At 27.6% G+C, this 20,848-nt stretch overlaps 5 protein-coding genes across 7 annotated transcripts in view; 3 read left to right on the forward strand and 2 right to left on the reverse strand.

Moving 5' to 3' along the window:
- Positions 1–6,385, forward strand: part of Sfl (N-deacetylase and N-sulfotransferase sfl) — a 58,354-nt gene extending 51,969 nt beyond the window's left edge. For both annotated transcript variants that reach the window (XM_074247846.1, XM_074247847.1), the window contains exons 6-11: positions 1,772–2,115; positions 2,289–2,577; positions 3,058–3,186; positions 3,339–3,521; positions 3,700–3,920; positions 5,387–6,385. In XM_074247846.1, the coding sequence (XP_074103947.1) occupies positions 1,772–2,115; positions 2,289–2,577; positions 3,058–3,186; positions 3,339–3,521; positions 3,700–3,920; positions 5,387–6,074 (1,854 nt within the window). In that variant the 3' untranslated portion in view covers positions 6,075–6,385. The remainder of the gene's footprint in view (positions 1–1,771; positions 2,116–2,288; positions 2,578–3,057; positions 3,187–3,338; positions 3,522–3,699; positions 3,921–5,386) is intronic.
- Positions 6,386–8,198: 1,813 nt separating this feature from the next.
- On the reverse strand, positions 8,199–10,399 carry Amt2l (Amt-2-like protein). The gene is made up of 5 exons (XM_074247370.1): positions 9,662–10,399; positions 9,004–9,587; positions 8,732–8,925; positions 8,562–8,662; positions 8,199–8,369 (listed from the first exon to the last, which is right to left on the reverse strand). Exons 1-5 carry the CDS (start codon positions 10,397–10,399, stop codon positions 8,199–8,201), a joined length of 1,788 nt encoding a protein of 595 aa, XP_074103471.1.
- Positions 10,400–12,634: 2,235 nt separating this feature from the next.
- Positions 12,635–14,295, forward strand: LOC141530452 (flavin reductase (NADPH)-like). The gene is made up of 4 exons (XM_074247546.1): positions 12,635–12,999; positions 13,225–13,389; positions 13,464–13,685; positions 13,998–14,295. Exons 1-4 carry the CDS (start codon positions 12,927–12,929, stop codon positions 14,147–14,149), a joined length of 612 nt encoding a protein of 203 aa, XP_074103647.1. The 5' UTR covers positions 12,635–12,926; the 3' UTR covers positions 14,150–14,295.
- Positions 14,259–16,432, reverse strand: Naa80 (N-alpha-acetyltransferase 80). 2 transcript variants are annotated; one of them, XM_074247545.1, is made up of 4 exons: positions 16,414–16,432; positions 15,947–16,060; positions 14,969–15,099; positions 14,259–14,634 (listed from the first exon to the last, which is right to left on the reverse strand). In XM_074247545.1, exons 2-4 carry the CDS (start codon positions 16,054–16,056, stop codon positions 14,306–14,308), a joined length of 570 nt encoding a protein of 189 aa, XP_074103646.1. In that variant the 5' UTR covers positions 16,057–16,060; positions 16,414–16,432; the 3' UTR covers positions 14,259–14,305. The 2 variants fall into 2 exon arrangements, with proteins under 2 accessions (XP_074103646.1, XP_074103645.1); XM_074247544.1 differs by lacking the exon at positions 16,414–16,432 and adding an exon at positions 16,190–16,407.
- A 1,506-nt stretch (positions 16,433–17,938) lies between these two features.
- On the forward strand, positions 17,939–19,633 carry LOC141530858 (uncharacterized). Its single transcript, XM_074248223.1, has 4 exons — positions 17,939–18,338; positions 18,441–18,737; positions 19,051–19,386; positions 19,459–19,633. Exons 1-4 carry the CDS (start codon positions 18,167–18,169, stop codon positions 19,587–19,589), a joined length of 936 nt encoding a protein of 311 aa, XP_074104324.1. The 5' UTR covers positions 17,939–18,166; the 3' UTR covers positions 19,590–19,633.
- Positions 19,634–20,848: the final 1,215 nt, after the last annotated feature.

Genomic DNA, 20,848 nt, shown 5'->3' on the forward strand with positions numbered 1-20,848 from the left:
TATTTCAGGATAAAAGTATATTAGATTAATAATTTTTCCGATAATACCGTCGTGTTTTAATTAAGTTTAAGTAGATTAACTATCTACGAATTCTTTATCACTCTGAACACTTAAAATTGAATTCGCGATTATTATACTCAGTATTAATATAATTCTGACATTTATCGATCTTATCTCTTGTCATCGAGTGTCATTAAATTTAACAAAGCTCATTTTCACGAGTTGTAATTAAATTATACTACCTACCTTCATATTTAGTTGGAACTTTCATGTTTAATTATATAAGATAACACTAAATTCAAAGTCTACTACTTAGAGATTAAGTCAATTATCTATTTTTGACATCAACATCACTAAGTATCTGATCTGATTTTCCTTAATAAAACTTTTTATTAAATTGCAAAAAGATCGTCAAAATTTTTATTGCTAAAAGAATCTTAAAAAAAAAAAAATATAAGAAAATACGAGTCTTATACAAACGTAACGACGAAAATAGAAATACAATCGGTTTTATAATTGTTTCAAGTCGGGTGAGGTATTCAACACTTGTGGCTGGGTCACAGTTGAATAGAGTAATGGGCGCGAATTAATACAATAAAGACAACGATGACAATGATCTACTCAAGTAGGTACTTTATAAACGTATAAACTGTTCCCGTAAAGACAGAGTGTGCGTTACTAAAACAATTCGTAAAGCTGTTTAAACTCGCGTTTGCATTTAAGTGGAAATTTCACTGCAATTGTACGAAATTCCTTTCCTACGAGTTGAATTGTTAATACATTGAACTACGGAAGAAAAAGAGGAAGAAGATTCTGATATAAAACTACCCTCGTAAACTTTTACCGAGTTATGATACACTCAATATTCTTTGTAACGAAAAACTAAAAGAAAAGAAAATAACAAAATAACAAAATGAAATCGCATAGGTATAATAGTAATAAAAAAGTTAATTCGCTCTGCAGAAAAGTTTTAAACAAGCATTTTGTGCGTTAAATCGGGTCGCGTATGCAGACAATAGAACAGAATATTTTATGAAGCTTGACGATGGAATATTTTGTACAAAATTGGATCGTTAATCAGAGCATAAATGAAAAAACATTCTAGCAGTATAGTATAATTAATAGTTGTAAAGTGTGTATGTGTTTATGAACTAGAATGTGGGTTTGTTTCGTGAATAAAACAAATTGACAATGCAGACCAGTGTGTGCGGGTTAACTTTGGCGCATTGCTGATTAATCGAATGAATCCACAGCTGATTGACTCCAGATTTAATTATCTCAAGTTGAAATGGTGATGAGGATCATAGTTGTTCAACAGCTGGTGCACCTGGTCTACGTGTGGGTTTACAGGTGACCCTTTAATTATATTATCGGTGTGATTATTATTGTTCAGTGTTAACAAGTTCACTTGAACACACATACACACTTTATGGGTTTAGTTTCTAATGGTACTGGTAGTGATGTTGCTGATGTGAGAGAGGATGAAAACAGCATAGAAGCAACTGAAGGGTTTGTTGATGTCGACTAACATAATTAACTGTTTCTGTCAACGTGTCACTCGTAATACAGTTTTCCAACAGCCTCTATTGTTATTTCACTTTATATATAATATGTATATTTACACGGAGTACAATGGAGTAATAAACTGTATATACTGGATAATTAATATTTGAATAATATAATGTATATGTATCTTCCTATTCCATTGTAATTGACAATAATTATAATGATTATCACTGCTAATGATTAAAATTGTTGAATTTAATTGCAGGATCACGGAAGATATGATGGTATACAGCGAGTGTTTTTTGGAAGCGGGCTCCGTTTTTGGCTCCACAAATTACTCCTACTGGATTCGCTTTCGTATTTATCACACGGACAATTGAGCCTCAGTCTTAATCGCATGATACTGGTGGATGTGGATGATATATTTGTTGGTGAAAAAGGCACGCGATTAAAGAAGGACGACGTTCTGGCGCTTTTGGCAACGCAACAAAGGATCCAAGCGCTTGTGCCAGGGTTTAAATTTAACTTGGGGTTTTCCGGAAAGTATTTCCATCACGGAACGTCCGAGGAGAACCTGGGGGACGATATGCTGCTAGAGAACGTCGACAGGTATGTTAATCTATTTTTACACCTATATTGATAGAAAAAATTCGCTTGAACTAAGAACATTATTTTGATAATATTGAATAAAGCCGAAAAATTCTTAGACTAAAAAAATTGTTCTTTTTTTTTAAGTAAATTTTAACTTATTATAAAAATATTACCCAATTATGTTGAGACAGATTCTCGTGGTTTTCGCACATGTGGAATCACCAACAACCACATCTCTACGAGAATGTAACTCATCTACAATTGGACATGGGCCTTAATAAGCAATTTGCAAAGGAACACGGTATACCGACGGTGAGTGGTTACAGTGTCAGTCCTCATCACTCAGGAGTTTATCCGGTACACGAGGGACTTTATGAAGCTTGGAAGCGAGTTTGGAACATCAAAGTCACCAGTACTGAGGAGTATCCACACCTGAGACCTGCTCGACTTAGGCGTGGCTTCATTCATCGCAATATTATGGTACAGGAAAATCGATAGACCTACTAAACAGTAAGAAGAAGAGATAAAGAGAGAAAGAGGGATACTGATAGTTAGATGTATACCGGCAGATAAACCTACATCATATAATATACGTATATATATCTAGAGATTCAACGAGTATTGAGAGAGTTTGCTATCAATTTACGAGTTGCAAAAGGCTTCAAGCCATTTTGCCAGGATCATTCTAAACTGTTCAACTGAGATATTCTTTGATGCAGTATCAAAGATTCTCGAATAAGAGGAACCGTCTCAAGTGGCTCAGTCAGCAATAAATTTCTCTCTTTCTCTCTTCCCCATCAACTTTAGCCGTGATCAAAGATTATCGTTCTTTATACCGAACTTTATATATATATATTTATATCCATTAGATGTATATCTATATATAATGTACCATTAATTCGAATAATTTTAAGTTTAAATTGTATTTTCAATTACAATATCGTACTTTTATGCTTAAAGGTTTTGCCACGACAAACTTGCGGACTTTTTACTCATACAATTTTCATTGAAAGATATCCCGGTGGAAGAGACAAATTGGATGAATCTATACAGGGCGGTGAATTATTTCAGACCATTGTTTACAATCCAGTAAGTTTATAATTGAGTTTTAACTAAAGTTATTTTTTTTACAACTATTAATATTGTTGTTGTAATAATAATGCCAGTTTTCTCTAATGATAATAATCTTGATTTTAAAGTTTATTGAGTTATTAATAAAAAGACCAATAATTAATTCTCAGATAAACATCTTCATGACGCACATGTCCAATTACGGTAATGATCGTCTGGCTCTTTATACATTTGAATCGGTCATTAAATTCATCCAGTGCTGGACAAATCTACGGCTTTCGAGTGCCCCGCCGCTCCAATTAGGAGAACGCTATTTCCAATTATACCCTGAAGAGGCGGATCCCGTTTGGGGAGTAAGTGAGCTAATTAATCTCTAATTAAGAGTTATGTCGATAATACACCTTCTCACTCGCTCATTCATTTATTTGCTTACTCACTTCAATCATATTTCAGCCGCAAAAACTCTTGTACTTATTGTATTTTTTTTTTTTTAATTAATAATCGTTAACTGTTTTTATTAAAATTTTGCAGAATCCTTGTGATGACCCCCGGCACCAAAAAATATGGTCGAAAAATAAAACCTGCGATCAATTGCCAAGGTTTCTCGTTATTGGCCCGCAAAAAACTGGGACGACAGCTCTCTATACATTTCTCTCAATTCACCCGGCAATAAGCAGCAATCTACCCAGTCCGGATACTTTTGAGGAAATTCAATTTTTCAATGGAAAAAATTATTACAAAGGACTCGATTGGTATGACCTTTTATCCTTATTCTTATTTACTTATAGTCTAAAAACTTTATAATTTTAAACAATGTAAATATCGCTCGCTGTTTATATTTATTAAAACGAAACAAAATTTAATTAACTTTGAAAATTCGAGTATATAAATAGTATTTTTTCCTTTTTTCAAAATAATTCAGAACTTTGTGAATTAAATCAAAAAGTTTTTAGAAACATATTCAAATATTTAGTTAGCATTTATATCAAGAAAAACAAAACTAATATTCCAATCATTTTAATCGTTTAAAAAAAAAATATATTGAACTAGAGTTTATATTATATTAATCAGAAACGCCTCCAATACCCGTATCGTAAATAAAAATATCTATGATCGAGAAACGTATTAGTTATTCAAGAGACAGTCTAAAACTGTTATGTTATACTCATTATTTAATCTAAGTTTTGTATCATACACACATTAAACAATCAACTTTGATTAAGTTCAAGGCTTAAGTAGCTGTGAGATATTTCGTTAAAAAATTCTCGGCTTATTTATTACTCACTTGACTATCAAAATTATAATTCTTTATCTCAAGATGTTATATTATTGACTGACGTATAGCGTAAGCAATAAAAATACTGTTTTAAGCGTAGAGTTTTAAATCACCGGCAGATATTATATTGTATAATAACAATAAGTATGAAGAAGAATTTGTTTTAGAGTAGATTAGATAGTTTTTCTAAACAAACAGTAACATGACGACAATATATCTGTTTAAATCTTAAACAAACATCTATAAATATTATTATTTACTTGTTTACAATCTGCTAGTTCAAAAAATAAAGCACACAAAGCATGTGCCGCCGCTGACAAACATAAATTGAAACTAGTGCGCATGTTGTTTGTGACGGCTGTTTAAAGGATATATATTTTCATTTTATAGAATGTATAAATATTTGTACAAATAGTTATTTTGTAACTAACTGAAGAGAAATGATATTTTTGTTAAAAAAATTATTTACTTAAACATTAAATTTATTGATAATTATCAGTAAAATATACTGCCAAAAATTTTTTTAAAACTTATTTAAATTAATTTCTCTTGAATTAAAAATTTTTTTCAATAATATACATGTAATATTTTATCAGCTTAGTTAGCATTTCCGGTGTAAATAATGACTTCAGCAAATACATTAAAAGTAAAACTGTAACGATAGTAACTTCTGTCAAAAAAGTTTTCAATTGAAATTCACGTAAGGTAGAGACAGTTTAATAGATTTATAGACGAATGCTCATCCAATTAATATTCTCATTCATTTAATTGAAATTCAAACTTTTAAAATTAGTATTGAACTAACATATTCAAAACTAATTTTTCTTTTTAATTTAAAATATAGAATTAATTTTAAAAAATTAGAGTATATTAAAAAAAATAATAATTCGAATAAATTTAAATCCCTTGAATAAAATTTTAATAAATGATAATTTATTTCAGGTACATGAGTTTCTTCCCAGCATCAAAAAACGAAAGCTCGCGGTACTTGTTTGAGAAATCAGCAACATATTTTGACGGAGAGTTAGTGCCACGACGAGCTCACGCGCTTCTACCAAAAGCGAAGCTTGTAACAATTCTGCTATCACCAGCCAGAAGAGCGTACTCGTGGTATCAGCATACGCGTGCTCATGGTGATCCGGTAGCAAACAACTACAGCTTTCATGCGGTGATAACAGCAAGTGACACCGCTCCAAAACCGCTGCGTGATCTTCGCAACAGATGCTTAAACCCCGGTAAATATGCTCAACACTTGGAGCGGTGGCTGTCGTACTACTTGCCTCAGCAGTTGCACATTATTGACGGAGAACAATTGCGCCAGAATCCCGTTGAAACGTTGCACGAGTTACAGCGATTTTTGAAAATAACCCCGGCGTTCAATTACTCAACTCACTTGAGGTATGACCCAAAAAAAGGATTCTTTTGTCAAGTCACTAATGAAGATCATACAAAGTGCCTTGGCAAAAGTAAAGGTCGTCAGTATCCCCCGATGGAAGATAGGTCGTACAAACTGTTGCAGAGGTATTATCTATCTCACAATACGGCATTAGTTAAGCTCCTTAAACGACTCGGCTCACGGACCATACCACAATGGTTAAAGGACGATCTCACGGATACTGTGATGACCTAGCAAACGTCGACTACTGATTACTCGTGGTTCACCCTACCCTCTATTTCTGAGACGTTTAATTTCATCACCCAGTGATAATAAATCAAACTAATGTTCATTTTTTACTATCATTTTTATCACAATAAAATAAACTCTATCGAATTCAACGGATCTATTGGTTGATTAAAGCGCCGGAAATAGTGCTAGCTCTATGTGTGCATTAAAATACTGCTGGCATATCTAAACGAACAGGTCAAATGATTAAACTCTATATGCTTGGACACGTTGGTCAAATACCTAGTCAGTAATACGGTGACTGAATCAGTAAATAACCTACCTTCATGTACATACCTATGTATGCCGATAGTTAGTTAAACAATTAATGTTTATCGCGCGATTTACATCATTGTAATAATAGTAATTGTAATCAACAGAATTTAATGTTATTGCGATAAATGGTGTGTAATTAACGTACATTGCAAGTGCCATTTTTTTTTATATTTTTTTTACCTGACTGTTAAGACTAAAACGTCAATTTTTGCTGACATCAAGTTGCAAGATTTGAAAATAATTGTATAATATTAATAATAAGATATTGTTTATTATCTTTTAATTGTAAAAAAAAATTTTTTTTAATTATTATACCATTTAAGATTTAACTTTTAAGTTAAAAATTCTGTTATTAGAATACATTATTCGTTTAAAAATGTATCAAATTAAATTATGCCTGTACTGATTTTTTTGTATATTTTAAAATGTAATGATTGACATTTATTTACGTGATCATTGTTGTAGATAGATGAAATTATATTATATATTATAGTTATGATTGCTGCAGCTACTGAGTATGTAAATGTTTGGAAATAATGATCACAAATAATGTATATTTTGACAATATTGATTATAACTATGACAATTATGAAAACCAATGCGGATATTACCGCTTATGTAAATTATTACAATGTGCATAATAGTCGAATGTCAATATTGATGTCTATTAAATTGTTATAATGTTTTTTATGTGACTAAATAGTCGTATACAAATTGCAAAATTGTGGATTTTCGACTATTGATAATATCAATTATATTGAAGCTATGTTTTCATTCCTAGGTAAATTAACTATAAATATATTAATATAAAAATAAGATATTAATTAATTATGTTGAAAAGGTAATTTTCAACAGTTTAAAAACGTCCATTGTACAGTCCAAAGATAAGATTTTTTTGTATTTAATTTTTTAAACTCCATTTGTTTCTAGTAAATATTTATGAAAGATCATATTAATGTAATGATATATTAACGAAATTGTAAATTAAGTTTTTAATTTTAGTCAGCTCTAATAAAATCCCGCCATATTGACGTTTTGATAATAATTAAAAAATAAAATCCAGTTAATTATTAATGTTACGTTTGTAAATTTTTTTGTCTGAACGTTTTTTTAAATGAATATATATTTATAAAGTATATAAATAAATAAATAAGTATTCATATAAATGAAAGAAAAGTAATGACTAAAAAAATGTTTAATGATTGTACAAAGTTTATTGTTGTCGACGGTTAATTTTTTGTTAAATTAACCTCGTCAATCGTGCCATTTAAATCAGTGTTGTAAATATTATAAATATACATTATATATATATATATATATATATATATATATATATATATATATATATATATATATATATATATATATATATATATATATATATTAATTATGTATTTATAAGTCTCTTGTATTGAACCCTCGAGAATCGTTTGTTAAATATCAAGGATTCAATCAATGTCAATTATTTTTTTCGATCTATAATATAGTGAAAAAAATATATTCAATTAATTAAATGCATCTAGTTATATCACAATTATTCACGATGAGAATACAACCATGGAAAGCTTAATTACCTGACAATAAAATCAGAAATTAGCGTAATAAATCCAAGCAAGCAATATAAATCATTCATTTTTGTAATATTGATTTAAAAAAAAAAACAACTATTAATTGAAACCTATGATTATTTAACTAACGGTACTCAATTGTAAAATACTGTCATCCAAATAAATAAAAAATGTGAGACCGATAAAAAAAAATTAATAAGAAAACAAATTGTCAATTTTATTATCCCCGTTACTATTATGATTATTATTATTGATTGTCATTAATCATGGCTAACTTGATGTTTTGACTCTCATCAAATGATTGTTTATTAAATGAATTCAAGTAATCATCATCTTCAGAATCGCTGTTTACACAAGAACAAAATTGCGGTTCAACAAGTACATTAACTTTATCACCGTCTTGAATAACGCTATCGCTCTTTAAATCCAAAGAATTTAAAGTTCTATGAAGTTTATACGAAAGATCTTGTTCAATAACTTTAGGTGAACTTTGTAAACTATTATTGTTGTAATAATCGTTAACATTTATTAGCTCGTAGGTAATTGTTGGCGTGGTTAAATTTTTACTTCCAATGATGGTTTCATTTATTTTTTTATAGTCTCCAATCACAAGAGTTTTGTAACTACCATGATCTACTTCTGCTGGGTCGGTTGCTGAACTAATTGTATGAACTTGTCGAGCTTTTCTCAATTTCTGTTCTACAATTGACTCTAAATAAAAAGTTAATTTTATTATTTATAAAAAATTTCAACCCTGCTCAATTAATAATTCAAATTTACCTTTAAATGCTTCAAAACTATCGTTAAAAACATTTTGGGTGGTAAGATTTTGATCGGGAATTTCAACTCGCGCTACCGTTTCAATTCTTGAGGGTCTAGGTAATGACTTGGTTTGAAGTTCTTGATCATTCAACTGCCCAGGTTGAATAAAAACTGTCTCAGAGTCAAGACGAAACAATCTTTCACCAAATGATCTATATAAAAATTTACGATACAGTAAATATCACCCGAAAAATGAAATAAAAAACGATGAATAATTGAAACTAGAATACCTATGTCTTCGCTCTTGGGCAGCAGTAGACCTCAAGTGATTCAAGTATTCAGACCTATTCCTGAGCAGTCCTAGACAGTCAAGTATCAAAAACATCGGCGTTACGGTTACGGAAACGAATGAAATAATAGAAACTATGCAGATAAGATGCCAGAGTGCATCAAGCAAAACAACCGAGTATCCATAAGATTCGTGAGAAGCTCCGTAGAAAAATAGGGCGACGAAGCTACCCATAAGAGCACAGACAACGTGAATAGCAATGATATTACAGTAATCCTCTAACGGGGTCTTAAAAATAGCTTTTGTGACAAGATAAAATAGGATTCCTCCGACAAAACCAATAGCTAGAGCAATTGAAGGTGTGTAAATGTCAACGCCAGCTGAAATAACAACAACACCTGCAGTGACTGCTTGAATACATCTCATTACTGTCCAATGATTGAATGAATCTCGCATTAAAAAATGAAGAGCTATCGTCACAAGGGCACACATCGATACTGTCAATAAATTGTTGATAAATATGCGGGATAACCACTTGCTCACTAATTTGCCGTTGTCATCTATTTTATTACTAAAAAATAGACTCTGAAAATGGAATAATCATCAAATTTTATTGCAAAACAAAAAGTTTTGATTAATAAATTTATTTTTATAAAAACCTGAAGTCCTAAGATGATGAAAAAATGACCAATAAATGTTGTACCAACAGATCCAATTGCAATGCTAGCTTTGTCCATGTCACGAAGCTTGAGAATCCTTCTTCCTAATATTGAACAGCCAATAAGCCCGGTAAGACCTCCAACGATATGGACAACAGTTGACCCGCCGAAATCACGAAATGGCACTTGCTGACCACGAAGCGAGTTCCATGACATCCAGCCCTTGGCTGTCCAGGTCCAGTGAATAATAAACGGTTGCACAATGCCCGAGAGAACTATTCCGATGATAATAGATGCTATTGTATGGGTACGACCGACCATACAGGTTGTTGCTATTGAAGAAGCAATCATTATCGTTTGCCATCCGATTACTGCTTCTTCTTTGTTCACTACTTTGTCACCTATCCAATGACCCCCTCCCACGACACCGACTATATCACCCGTGTAAGCTATCACTGATCCTAGGATAATGTAGATGAGACTTACCCAACAAAAATCAACGATATTTTGAAGCAGGATTAAATTTACGTTGGTTATAGGCACGCTGCCAATCTGCACTAATGTAAATCCGATCCTTAAGAAAATCACCAGTATTATACGTACTACCGGTAATAATAATGATATATTATAGGGAGAATTGCTCTCATTATTATCTGATCCAGGTGATTCTGAAGAGTCCAACTGTCTAAATCCTATGTCTGAATCGCTTGTATAACAACTATCGATGTCATCTGACATTATTGTAATAAATAATAAATAATTTAAAGATATATGAATACTAAATTTAGTGACACATGTCACGGTAGTATTCTGTTGTTATTTTTTTGACAGGTGAGAATAGAAATTGTTGTTCATTTGTTTTTTACTAAATATATATATAAAGTTTAAGTAATTTGACTAATTGTTGAGAAAAATATGTCAAGAATCTACTTTTATTTATAATACTGATAATACCGTTTAATGACTTTTTTTTTTTTTTTTTTTTTTTAAGTAGCATAGTATAAGAGATAAAGAATTACATATATATTGATGAAAATTTTTTTTTATTTGTGTAAGTAAAATTTTATAAAACTGAAATTATCAATCCCCCAAAAATAAGTCGGAGTTTTTCAACAAAAAAATTATCAAAAAAATTAACATGTTAAGGTTAAAAAAAAATGGGCAACATTTTTTTGTAAATTTTATCTGAACCCTAATTTGTATGTTAAAAATAATCTGATGTCTGTTGAGTATAATAGAATACTTAAGCATTTATTATTTCTCACTTACCATATCAAGATTTTCTGAATGCTCCAAAACTGAACTCCTGAAAAAAAATTAAATAAATTTTGTAAGGCTTATTATCAGAAAAATAATTTTTATATTCTTTAAACGCATAAAATTAATTTACCTTCAAGTTAAAAAATTAGGAGACTAGCAGAGGAAAATTAACAAGTCGCTGTTGCTATACCACTAACAAATCACTACTCACTAATAAATCACTACTCACTAACAAATCACTACTCACTAAGACACTTGTGCACTACTTCCTTACTTTATATTATACTTAGAAACAACTTATATTTAATAATAATAACCCTGAAGTTGACAAATATTAAAAATTTTTTTGGAATTTTATAACGATTAAATTATTAAAAAAAAATTTAATTAAAAATTTTCACATGTGAAAATTAATAAAAATTACAAGTGAAAATTTTAATGTAATTAATTTGTTAAAAAAATTTTTTAAATTGATAGTTGACCGCTAACTTCAGTATTATTAATATCACAATTAAATGTCATTAAAAAAAATGAGTAAATAAAAAGTATTTTAATTTATTTTTTAGCCGCGCGATAAAATTTGGCGTCAACGAAAAAACCCAATCCAAAGCCATGGCTACATTTTATGCAATAATTTATTAAAATTTTCTTAAATAATCGATTACGAATCTACAAGAGACAATTTCAGCAGTAAATTAATTGACTAACGTACAATATTGAAATGTATAGTACAGGTATCATCTCGAACATGACAAAGCAAAATTAATGAATTTATAAAAATAATAACAATCAAGATGTTTAAAATATAAATTGTTATTTGTTGATGTGATAGAAATATTTGTGATGATAATTCAACTTCAATAATTAAGTAAAAATTAGTAAAAAAAACAAATACAAAATAGCACCGGGAGGCTGTGGATTGTCAGTTCGTCAGCATTAGACGGAATGCAAATGGCGTCTGCGTGTCTCTATGTGCAGAAAGCTTTGTTCGGAACAGGACGACGCTGATTGGCTGCCGCGGAAGCGCGCGTAAACTTTTTGTAACGGTTATATTTAAATTGCTTCTTATTCAAATAATGACATTAAAGTTAGCTGTCATTTGACCAATTTTTAATTTTATTTAATAATTAAATTAATTCAAATAAATTATTTTAAAAAATTGCATTTTTAATTTTTTAAAATTTCTACATGACAATTTTTTTTTGCCATAATTTATTTATTAACAAAACTTTTAAAAATTATTAAATATCTGCTTAGTTAATTTTTATATTCAAACAATGAATTAATACATTTTTTCTTTCTAATTAAAGTTTTTTAATTGAATTTTAATTAAAATAACATTTTTTTTTATGTAACATCCAATTTTTTTTTATTAAATTTGAAAAAGATAAAAAATAATATTTTTTAAATATTGCACTTACCGTTTTTCAAGTTTTTTACAAATGAAATTTTTATTTTATTTATTTGTAATAATTTTTTCAATAAAAAAAAATTCTAAAAATTTTAAGATGTTGGCTAGCTTAATTTTCATTTTCTAAAAAGTTTATTTATTTTTTACTTTAAAAATTTAAATTACCCGCTGTGTGCGCGCGCGCTTTCTATAGATCTCGCTTCCAATTGAAGAAATTAAACAAGGATAAAAAAACAAGTTATGAAAACGTGATATAATATAATATTAATGTTAGCATAGATTCTATGTTAATTGTCAATCTAGCGTAGGAGAACATACCGGCAATTAACTTAAATTATTCTTAGATGACTCAGCTGTTTGTCATTCGTTATCAAGATTTATAGACGCAACTACGTATAGACGCAATACTTTCCAATCAAATCTTTAATTCTTATCAATTCTATATCAGTATTTTTATCAAATTGACGTACTGAAATAAAATAATGAAAATTCATTTATAGTTTGGTTTTCATTATCGCCGAATAAATATTCCAGTCTCTGTTCAAGTGTCTTCAAGGAAAGTTCTCTCAGCAACTAAAAAACACCACTGTGACCATGAAGAAGGTTATAATTTTTGGCTCTACCGGCATGACTGGTCTATGTGCTTTAGAGCACGCTGTTAATAAAGGTAATATTTTATGATACTAAAATTTTAGAAGCTCTGAAAAATTATTAATAATATTTTTATGAATAATTTTCTATGTCTAGTTTATTTTTCAAGGAAAATCAATAGATTGTCAAATGTCTGTTAACTTCAGCTTTATGATATTTTTAAATTAATTGGTCATTTTATAAATAATTTTTATCAACATACTTATCACATAATTATCATCAATTGCTTTATATTTTATAGGCTACGACGTCACTGTCTTCGTAAGAGACGAAGCCAAAATTCCGGAACACTTGAAGGGAAAAGTCAAGACCATCGTTGGGAATGTCACCAATTATGAACAGGTTGAACCATCAATTGCTAATCAGGAAGGAGTCATTGTTGTACTAGGAACGAGAAATGATCTGAGTAATTTAAAAATTTAGTTAATTTTTTGGATTAGTATTTTAGTTATTTTATTAATTAAAAATTTATCATTTCAGAGCCTACAACTGAAATGTCTGATGGATTAAAGAACATAATACGTGCTATGAAAAAAAATAATGTTGAACGCGTATCTGTTTGCTTATCTTCATTTTTATTCTGGGATTTGGACAAAATCCCGAAACAGTTTCTTGACATAAATGCCGATCACCAACGTATGTTTGACGCTATCAAAGAGAGCGGTCTTAAATGGATTGCTGTTTTGCCACCACACATTGCCGGTAATTTAAAATTATACTAGAAATAAAAATGGCAGACATCAAACTATTATCGAATCGATTTAAATATATACACATCTTCATAAAAATTTTTTTTTTTTATTTAAAATCTTCGAAAGTCTGCTTTTTTATCACTAAATTATTATAATTAATTATAAATTTATAATTAAATTTAATTATAAATTTAATTCGTCGATAAACAGATAATTATATTTATAACAATATTATATTTACCACCCTGAATTTAATATTTAACTGACGTATAAATTATTTATTTAATTTATTATTATTGATTAATGATTAAATATTTTTTAGCATCACCAAAATCAAGCTACACTGTTAAGTACGATGAGTCTCCTGGACGTGTTATCTCCAAGTATGAGCTGGGAGAGTTTTTAGTTGATAGTTTAGAAAAACCAGAACATTTCCAAACAGTTTGTGGTCTTTCGACTGATACTCAGCAGTAATTGTCATTTACGATCCAAGATAACAAGAAATATTACAATACAGTGCAATAAGCATGTTATACTTTCAATAAATAAATATAAATACTAATGTTAAATAAAACATGTAATGTCTTCTTATAAAAAAATATATTTGTTTTATAAATAGAGCTGGTTTTTTTATAAATGTTTTACCATGTAGGTTTTAGATGTAGTAATTTTTGACTTTTTAAAAGAAAATAAATTAGGCAGTGGTGGCGGCGGCGGCCCAGAGCATTTTTCTTTTTGTGTATACTTTTTTCTTATTACATCAATGGGTTTTGAGACTGTTCTACAGTCCCACAAATCGATGGGCTCGCAGTTGTAATATCCATTTTTTTGGTAAAATTGTTCTTGCCCTTTTGTTGCGAGATAAATACTTTTTATGTTTTTGGTCAAAACGTATTTTTCTGTGCCACGCAAAAGTATTGAACCGAGCCCTCGGTATCGATATTCTGAATCGATAACAACTAAAAATACATTTTTTTATTTATTATTACTATTTTTTGATATTTATTTTTTCTAAAGACTGGTTTTATAATATTTTATATTTTTAGTTTTTATTGACTGTCTAATACGGGTATGGGCCGTCTGAATTATTTTTTCAGTCAAATTTATCTTTAATGATAAATTTAGGTATGAATTAACGATAAATTGTTTATGCCTGGAGGGAAATACAGGCTAACAACATTATGAAAAAAAAATTGTTGTATTAGACTCAACTGCCAATAAAAACTAAAAATATAAATTATTATTATTTTCATTTTCAGTAAAATTTAATAATGCTAGTGAATTATTTAATACCTGATTCTATAAAACAGCTGCCATTGAGTTTAGGTACTAGTGATATTTTGCAGTGCCCTATTACTTTGTTGTCAATTATAAGTATCAAACAAGTTGGAAAATTATCACATGACATTCTCAGTGTTCTTAATCTGTTGAAATAATGTAATTTGTAAATATTTTTTTTTGACATAAAATTTTATTAAAAATTATTTTAGCAGAAATTTGATAATTTTAAAAATTTTTTTAATAAATAAATTATGGTAAAAAAATTAGAAAAAAAAATTCAAAATACAATTTTTTAAAAATTATTATTCTTATAGTTTTAAAATAAAATTTTAATGAAAATTAATTTAGCAGATATTTGATATTTTTAAGAATTTTTGTAATGAATAAATTATGGCAAAAAAATTGACATGTAAAAATTAAAAAAAATTAAAAATACAATTTTATAAAAATAATTTTTCGGAACAAATTTATTTGTTAAAAAAAAAAAAAAACTAAAAAATAATGAAGTGACTCCTAACTTTGAAGTCAGAAAATTTTTTAAAATGTAAACATAAAAAATAAGTTTTAATAAATTTTTAACCTAAACTCTGAGAAATATTATTTTTAATTGAAAAAATTTTATTAAAATTTTAAAAGATTAAAATTTAATCATTTAAAAAAAAATGATTTAAGTTTTTACTGTCAAATTATTGAAGACAATATCACGACAGTTATAATGAAAATTCATAATTTATTATTAAAGAATGATGATAAGATAAATGTCAATCACATGCCAGTTTTATATCTGTCACTTGTAACCATGATTTTTATTTATGTTTTAAAAGAAAAAAATTCAGAGCTTATAATCACCAACAAAATATTTTTTGTAGATTAAAAATTATCAAAGTATAATTAAAAAATAAAATCCTTCAATTGAAGATCAATTATAATATATATATATATATATTTATCTATTTAATATATATATTTATCTATTTAATTATAAACTACCTTCTGGTGTCACTAGAAGGCCATTCGGAATTGATAAGTTTACAACAATCCATATACAAATCAGGTCTTTCGTGAATAGGAATAATGGTGTATAAATTCATATTTATCATCTCCCTGTAAAAAAAAAATAATAATTACTCAATAAAAGTCCACTAATCACGAAAAAAATCTAAAAAATAATAAATAATATAAATAATTAAGAAGCAATGAAAGTTAATATAAAGTATGAAAAGTTAAACTCACATAATACTATTAATTCCACGAGTTAGAATGCCAAGAATCATCGTTAATTTGTTAAATTTATTTAATAAGCATTTTTAAAAAAATATTAAACTATTTTACAGCTATGGAATATTTTTATCTATAACTATTATTATTATAATTCATTAGTTATTAGTTATCACTCATCTATGAAAATAAATATGTTTTAAAAAAAATATCCAACATTTTGGGTAATATTTACTAACAAAAATTAGATCACAACTATTTATGTCTTTCGCCATCGTGATGAAATATAATATACATAAATATAAATAAATTTCTAAAATACATAAAGGATGGTGCTTATGTATTGTTCTTATTCAACTAACTTTAACTTCACTGAATGATTGTCAAAAGACAAGATATATTATCTTCTTTCAGAAATGTCATTTTCGCTATATCATCAGTCGTTATTATACCATACGGTGGACACTAAAAAATCCTCAGAAACCACTCGATCGTACGTTGTACTGTTAAAATGAGAACTGAGCCTACATGAGTTTACATAATGTGATTTTAAATAACACGGAAGTTGACAGAAAATTTTTATAGAATTTCATAGCAATTAAATTATTAAAAAAAAATTAGTTAAAAAGTTTCACATAAACCTTAACCTAACCTAGCTGTCACTTGACAACTTTTTAATTTTCTTTAACAAAAAAATAATTTTTTAAAAATTGCATTTTTAATTTATTTAAATTTCTACAAGTCCATTTTTTTAATAATTTTTTTTTTGCTATAATTTATTTGTTAAAAAAAATTAAAACAATTGTAAAGTGACAGCTAAATTTAATGTCATGAAAATTTTTAGAAGCATTTTTTACGACATTAAAGTTAGCAGTCACTAAAGAATTTTTAAATTTTATTTAACAAAAAAATTAGTTCCGAAAAATTATTTTTAAACAATTGCATTTTTAATTTTAAAATTTTCTAAAAGTCAATTTTTTTTGTCATAATTAATTTGTTAAAAAAAATTCTAAAAATTATTAAATATCTGCTAAATTTATTTTCATGTATTTTTTTAATGTAATTAATTTGTTAGAAAAATTTTTAAAATTGACAGCTGACTGCTAACTTCAATATTATTGATTTTGAATTGTTTTTAGAAATGAATATTCCTATAGTAAAGTGTTTTTTTTTTTTTTTTTTAGATGAAAAGAAGTTAGCCGACATTTCAAATTTTTTCATTAAAAAAATTTCGATTAAACAATTTAAAAAAAAATTTCACATCTAAAAAACTTGAAAAACTATAAGTGCAATTTTTTAGAAACATCTTTTTAATTTTAATTTAATTAATAAACAAAAATCAAACAGTCATTTTTTTTAAACTTTTTCTTTTCAAAATATTAAATAAAGAAAAAGTTCCTATCGATAAATTCCGAAATTAGGAAAAAAAATGATAAAATATGCTTCCTTGGTTTTGCGGTTTCTATTAGTTTACACGGAAAAATAATTATAAGAAAAATTAAAATTGTGACATTGTAAACCAAGACCAGACTTTCAATATCTCCTATTTTACATTCTAAAATTTACGATGCTATATCGTAAAAATGCATATAAACGTAGTCAATATAAAAATTTTTACGATGTACCATTGTAAATTTTAAAGTGAAGATACTGAAAGTCTGGTTCTGAATTACGAATTCTAATTTTTCCTACAATTTTATTTTCCGTGTAGAATCTATTTATGTTTGAAAAAGTGTTAAAAAAATTATTCAATTTAAAAAGAATACATATGTATATTTACTTAAAAGATAATACTTGAAGTTTATAAAATAAAATTCCAATGTATCCTAGAATAATAAAGTCCCCTTCCCTCGATTAAAGGGAATAATAGATGTTAGTTTTTACCTGAAAAAGGTCTCACGCTTACAGCCAGCTGTGAGCAGGTTCAAAACCTCGTCACTTAAGTTAGTGTTCTTGCAACCTTAGATATAAAAAAAAAACCCGCATGTAAAGATGAAAATTCAATCTGTGTTTTTATTTTTATTTGTGGTAATTTTTGCTTTAATGTTGTGTTCAACTGACGGAACAGTTGATCATTTGAAGTTTTTCCCAAAGAGATATTCAAATTACTTAGGGTGTTTTTTCGATGTGACTCCTTGTGATAGACTGGATTCAGTGTTGAAAAGTAAGTATGTAAATTATTCTTGCCTACAAAGATAGATATTGATAATCTTTTAATGATATTATCTGCAACATATTAAATTATTAACATTCAATTTTTTTACAGATGCATTAGCACCTTATTTTGACAATGACTTAACTGAGTATGGTGTAGTGATGAAAGTATTTATAAAAACACAATTTTCTCATCTAAAAAAATACTATCCCAAAGAGTGGACTGTCATTAAAGAAATGTACAGCGCCGATAAATTAGAAAATATTAACAAGCCTCTTCATAAGCCTAAGAAGTTATTTTTTAAATCAATGGATCGTGATTATAAAAATCATGCTTATGAACGAATAGTTGCGGATTGTTTAATAAATCTTGGTAATTCGTGTAAAAAGCTGATCAAAGAATTTAAAGGTATATTTTTTTTAATTTTTATCATTAAAAAATTTTTTAACTATTTCAATTGAAAATTATTTTAAAAAATTTTGATTTATATTTTAAAATATTTAAAAATAAAATTACCAAAGAAGAAAACGTCAAGGTTTTACTCTAGATAAATTGGTGTTAACAAACCATCATTCATCTGTAATTAAATTATTTAATTGAATTAAACTAAATTAATTTTTTGTGGTACTTAACACATGATTCGGAACCGGAATAATTTTTTTCCAGTTATTAATTTATGAACCAAACTTATTTAACTAAACTTTTCTTGTATAATTGACAGATACTATGCTGAACTTCTTAGAATTAGGTATATGTGTTGGATGTAACAGACATACATTCGATTGGTTTAACAGCATTAAGAATGTTTTAGAAGCAAACTACTCAACCGAAGTGCATAAAATAATTATAGCTGATTATAAAGGAAATTCTGAATTAGAAACTGAAATGGATGAAGAATCTATTTCTGAAGAAGAAGATCGATTTTATTCAAACATCAGTAGTATTGAAATCTTAAACAAAAGTTATCCTCACTATGACAATAGTTATGAAGCAACGGCTATCGAATGTTTTCTTCGCGGATCTTCTTATTGTGACAATATGATTAAAACTTTTAAAAGTATGGTTTATTATTATTTTAAATTATAATTCAAAAGTCATTTTACTAATCAATGCTTTCATTTGTTTTCAGAACATATGAAAATTTTCCTGAAGCACGGCAATTGTTCAAGATTAGTGACCTGCAGAGTATTCAAAAACGCAGCACGTATTGCAGACAAAAATTATCATGAATCTTTAGGATATTTTATTCGAAATAATTAATAATGAAATAGAAATTATGTAATGTGAAATAAATTAAATATTATTTACCGTTTACGTACGATAGTTTATTTTATTTTTTTTAGTTAAGAATTACTTAGAAATTCATTAAGTTCGTGGCAATTTTTTATGCAGAATTTTCATTAGTTACTTCACCATGTTCCAAGCTTATTGAGAAAGACAAAATTTTATGAAAAAATCTCCATTTATACACTGAAAAAAAAATTAATTTGAATCAAGAAAAAAAATTTTGAACTAAGAAATTAATTTTGAAGAGTTTTATTGTCTTGAATCAAGACGAAAAATTCTTGAATTAAATAAAATTTCTTAGTTAAATAATTTTTCTACTCAAATCAAGAAGATAAAATTCTTCAAAATTGATTCAAGTAAATTTTTTTTTCTGTGTATTATTACATCAGCCGATGCAAGAGCGATAAACTTTAAAAAAGAATTTAATTTACAAATGATCATTAATTATCAACATAAAATAACGCTACGTGGCAACAAATTTATTAATTGATTAATAATAATTAACTAATATAAATCTTACTGTTTTTTTTTTTTTTTCCAAATTACATCATATTAGTTAATATTTTTTCTCCAATAGCTCTCCCCTCCCTTCCAAATCGTACTAACTGGCTCATTATAACTGACGCACACGCTCCGTCAACACGCATTACTTTACAAATCTTCTACTCGTACTGTATAAAACAATTACTTTTGTACCCCAATAATCACATTTAAATTAAATTAAATATTGTGTTCAATCATTTTAACATAAAGTTTCTGCCCATTCATAACAACGCAGTAAGTATGTGATTAATATATTATAACTGTCATCTATTTAATGTCATTGAGAAGGAAGAAAAATCATGCTATTAAATAATTTCAAATTTTACTTTTCAAAAAATTGTAAAAGTCCTAGCGAAATTGTTTATATATTACACAGTAAAAAATTTTGCGTCACTGCGTCAAAAAAATTTGTGTTAAATATTTAACACTTTTATGTGTAAATTTAACATTTACTGATAGAAATATTTGTTTAAGCGTCGGAAGTTAAATTTATTAAAATTTTCTTCGGAAGTTTCGTTAAGATAAATAAATATTTCTTTAAATACATTTTTGTCTTAAGTTAATGTTCTCAATAACATTTACAAAGCTTCAATCAATGAATATTTCTTCATTCAGATTTAACCTCATTTATGATTACAATTGGTTTGAACAATGGAAGAAAATTCACCAGATACTTCAGGAAATTTGAC

The sequence above is a fragment of the Cotesia typhae genome, unplaced genomic scaffold (assembly GCF_013202065.1).
Source record: "Cotesia typhae breed Kobodo isofemale line unplaced genomic scaffold, CoteBio_Ctyphae contig_5, whole genome shotgun sequence".
Taxonomy (NCBI): Eukaryota; Metazoa; Arthropoda; class Insecta; order Hymenoptera; family Braconidae; genus Cotesia; species Cotesia typhae.

Coding starts and splice junctions, on each gene's coding strand:
- LOC141530452 (XM_074247546.1), top strand. CDS start 12,927: ATGAAGAAGGTTATAATTTTTGGCTCTACCGGCATGACTGGTCTATGT. Junction 13,390..13,463: donor AGGAACGAGAAATGATCTGA/GTAATTTAAAAA, acceptor TTATCATTTCAG/AGCCTACAACTGAAATGTCT. Junction 13,686..13,997: donor TTTGCCACCACACATTGCCG/GTAATTTAAAAT, acceptor AATATTTTTTAG/CATCACCAAAATCAAGCTAC.
- Naa80 (XM_074247544.1), bottom strand. CDS start 16,230: ATGATTCTTGGCATTCTAACTCGTGGAATTAATAGTATTAT. Junction 15,100..15,946: donor CCTTCTAGTGACACCAGAAG/GTAGTTTATAAT, acceptor TTATTTCAACAG/ATTAAGAACACTGAGAATGT. Junction 14,635..14,968: donor CAGCTGTTTTATAGAATCAG/GTATTAAATAAT, acceptor ATGTATTTTTAG/TTGTTATCGATTCAGAATAT.
- LOC141530858 (XM_074248223.1), top strand. CDS start 18,167: ATGAAAATTCAATCTGTGTTTTTATTTTTATTTGTGGTAATTTTTGCT. Junction 18,339..18,440: donor ACTGGATTCAGTGTTGAAAA/GTAAGTATGTAA, acceptor ATTTTTTTACAG/ATGCATTAGCACCTTATTTT. Junction 19,387..19,458: donor TATGATTAAAACTTTTAAAA/GTATGGTTTATT, acceptor ATTTGTTTTCAG/AACATATGAAAATTTTCCTG.
- Amt2l (XM_074247370.1), bottom strand. CDS start 10,399: ATGTCAGATGACATCGATAGTTGTTATACAAGCGATTCAGACATAGGA. Junction 9,588..9,661: donor TCATCATCTTAGGACTTCAG/GTTTTTATAAAA, acceptor TTCCATTTTCAG/AGTCTATTTTTTAGTAATAA. Junction 8,370..8,561: donor ATGGTAGTTACAAAACTCTT/GTGATTGGAGAC, acceptor TTGGATTTAAAG/AGCGATAGCGTTATTCAAGA.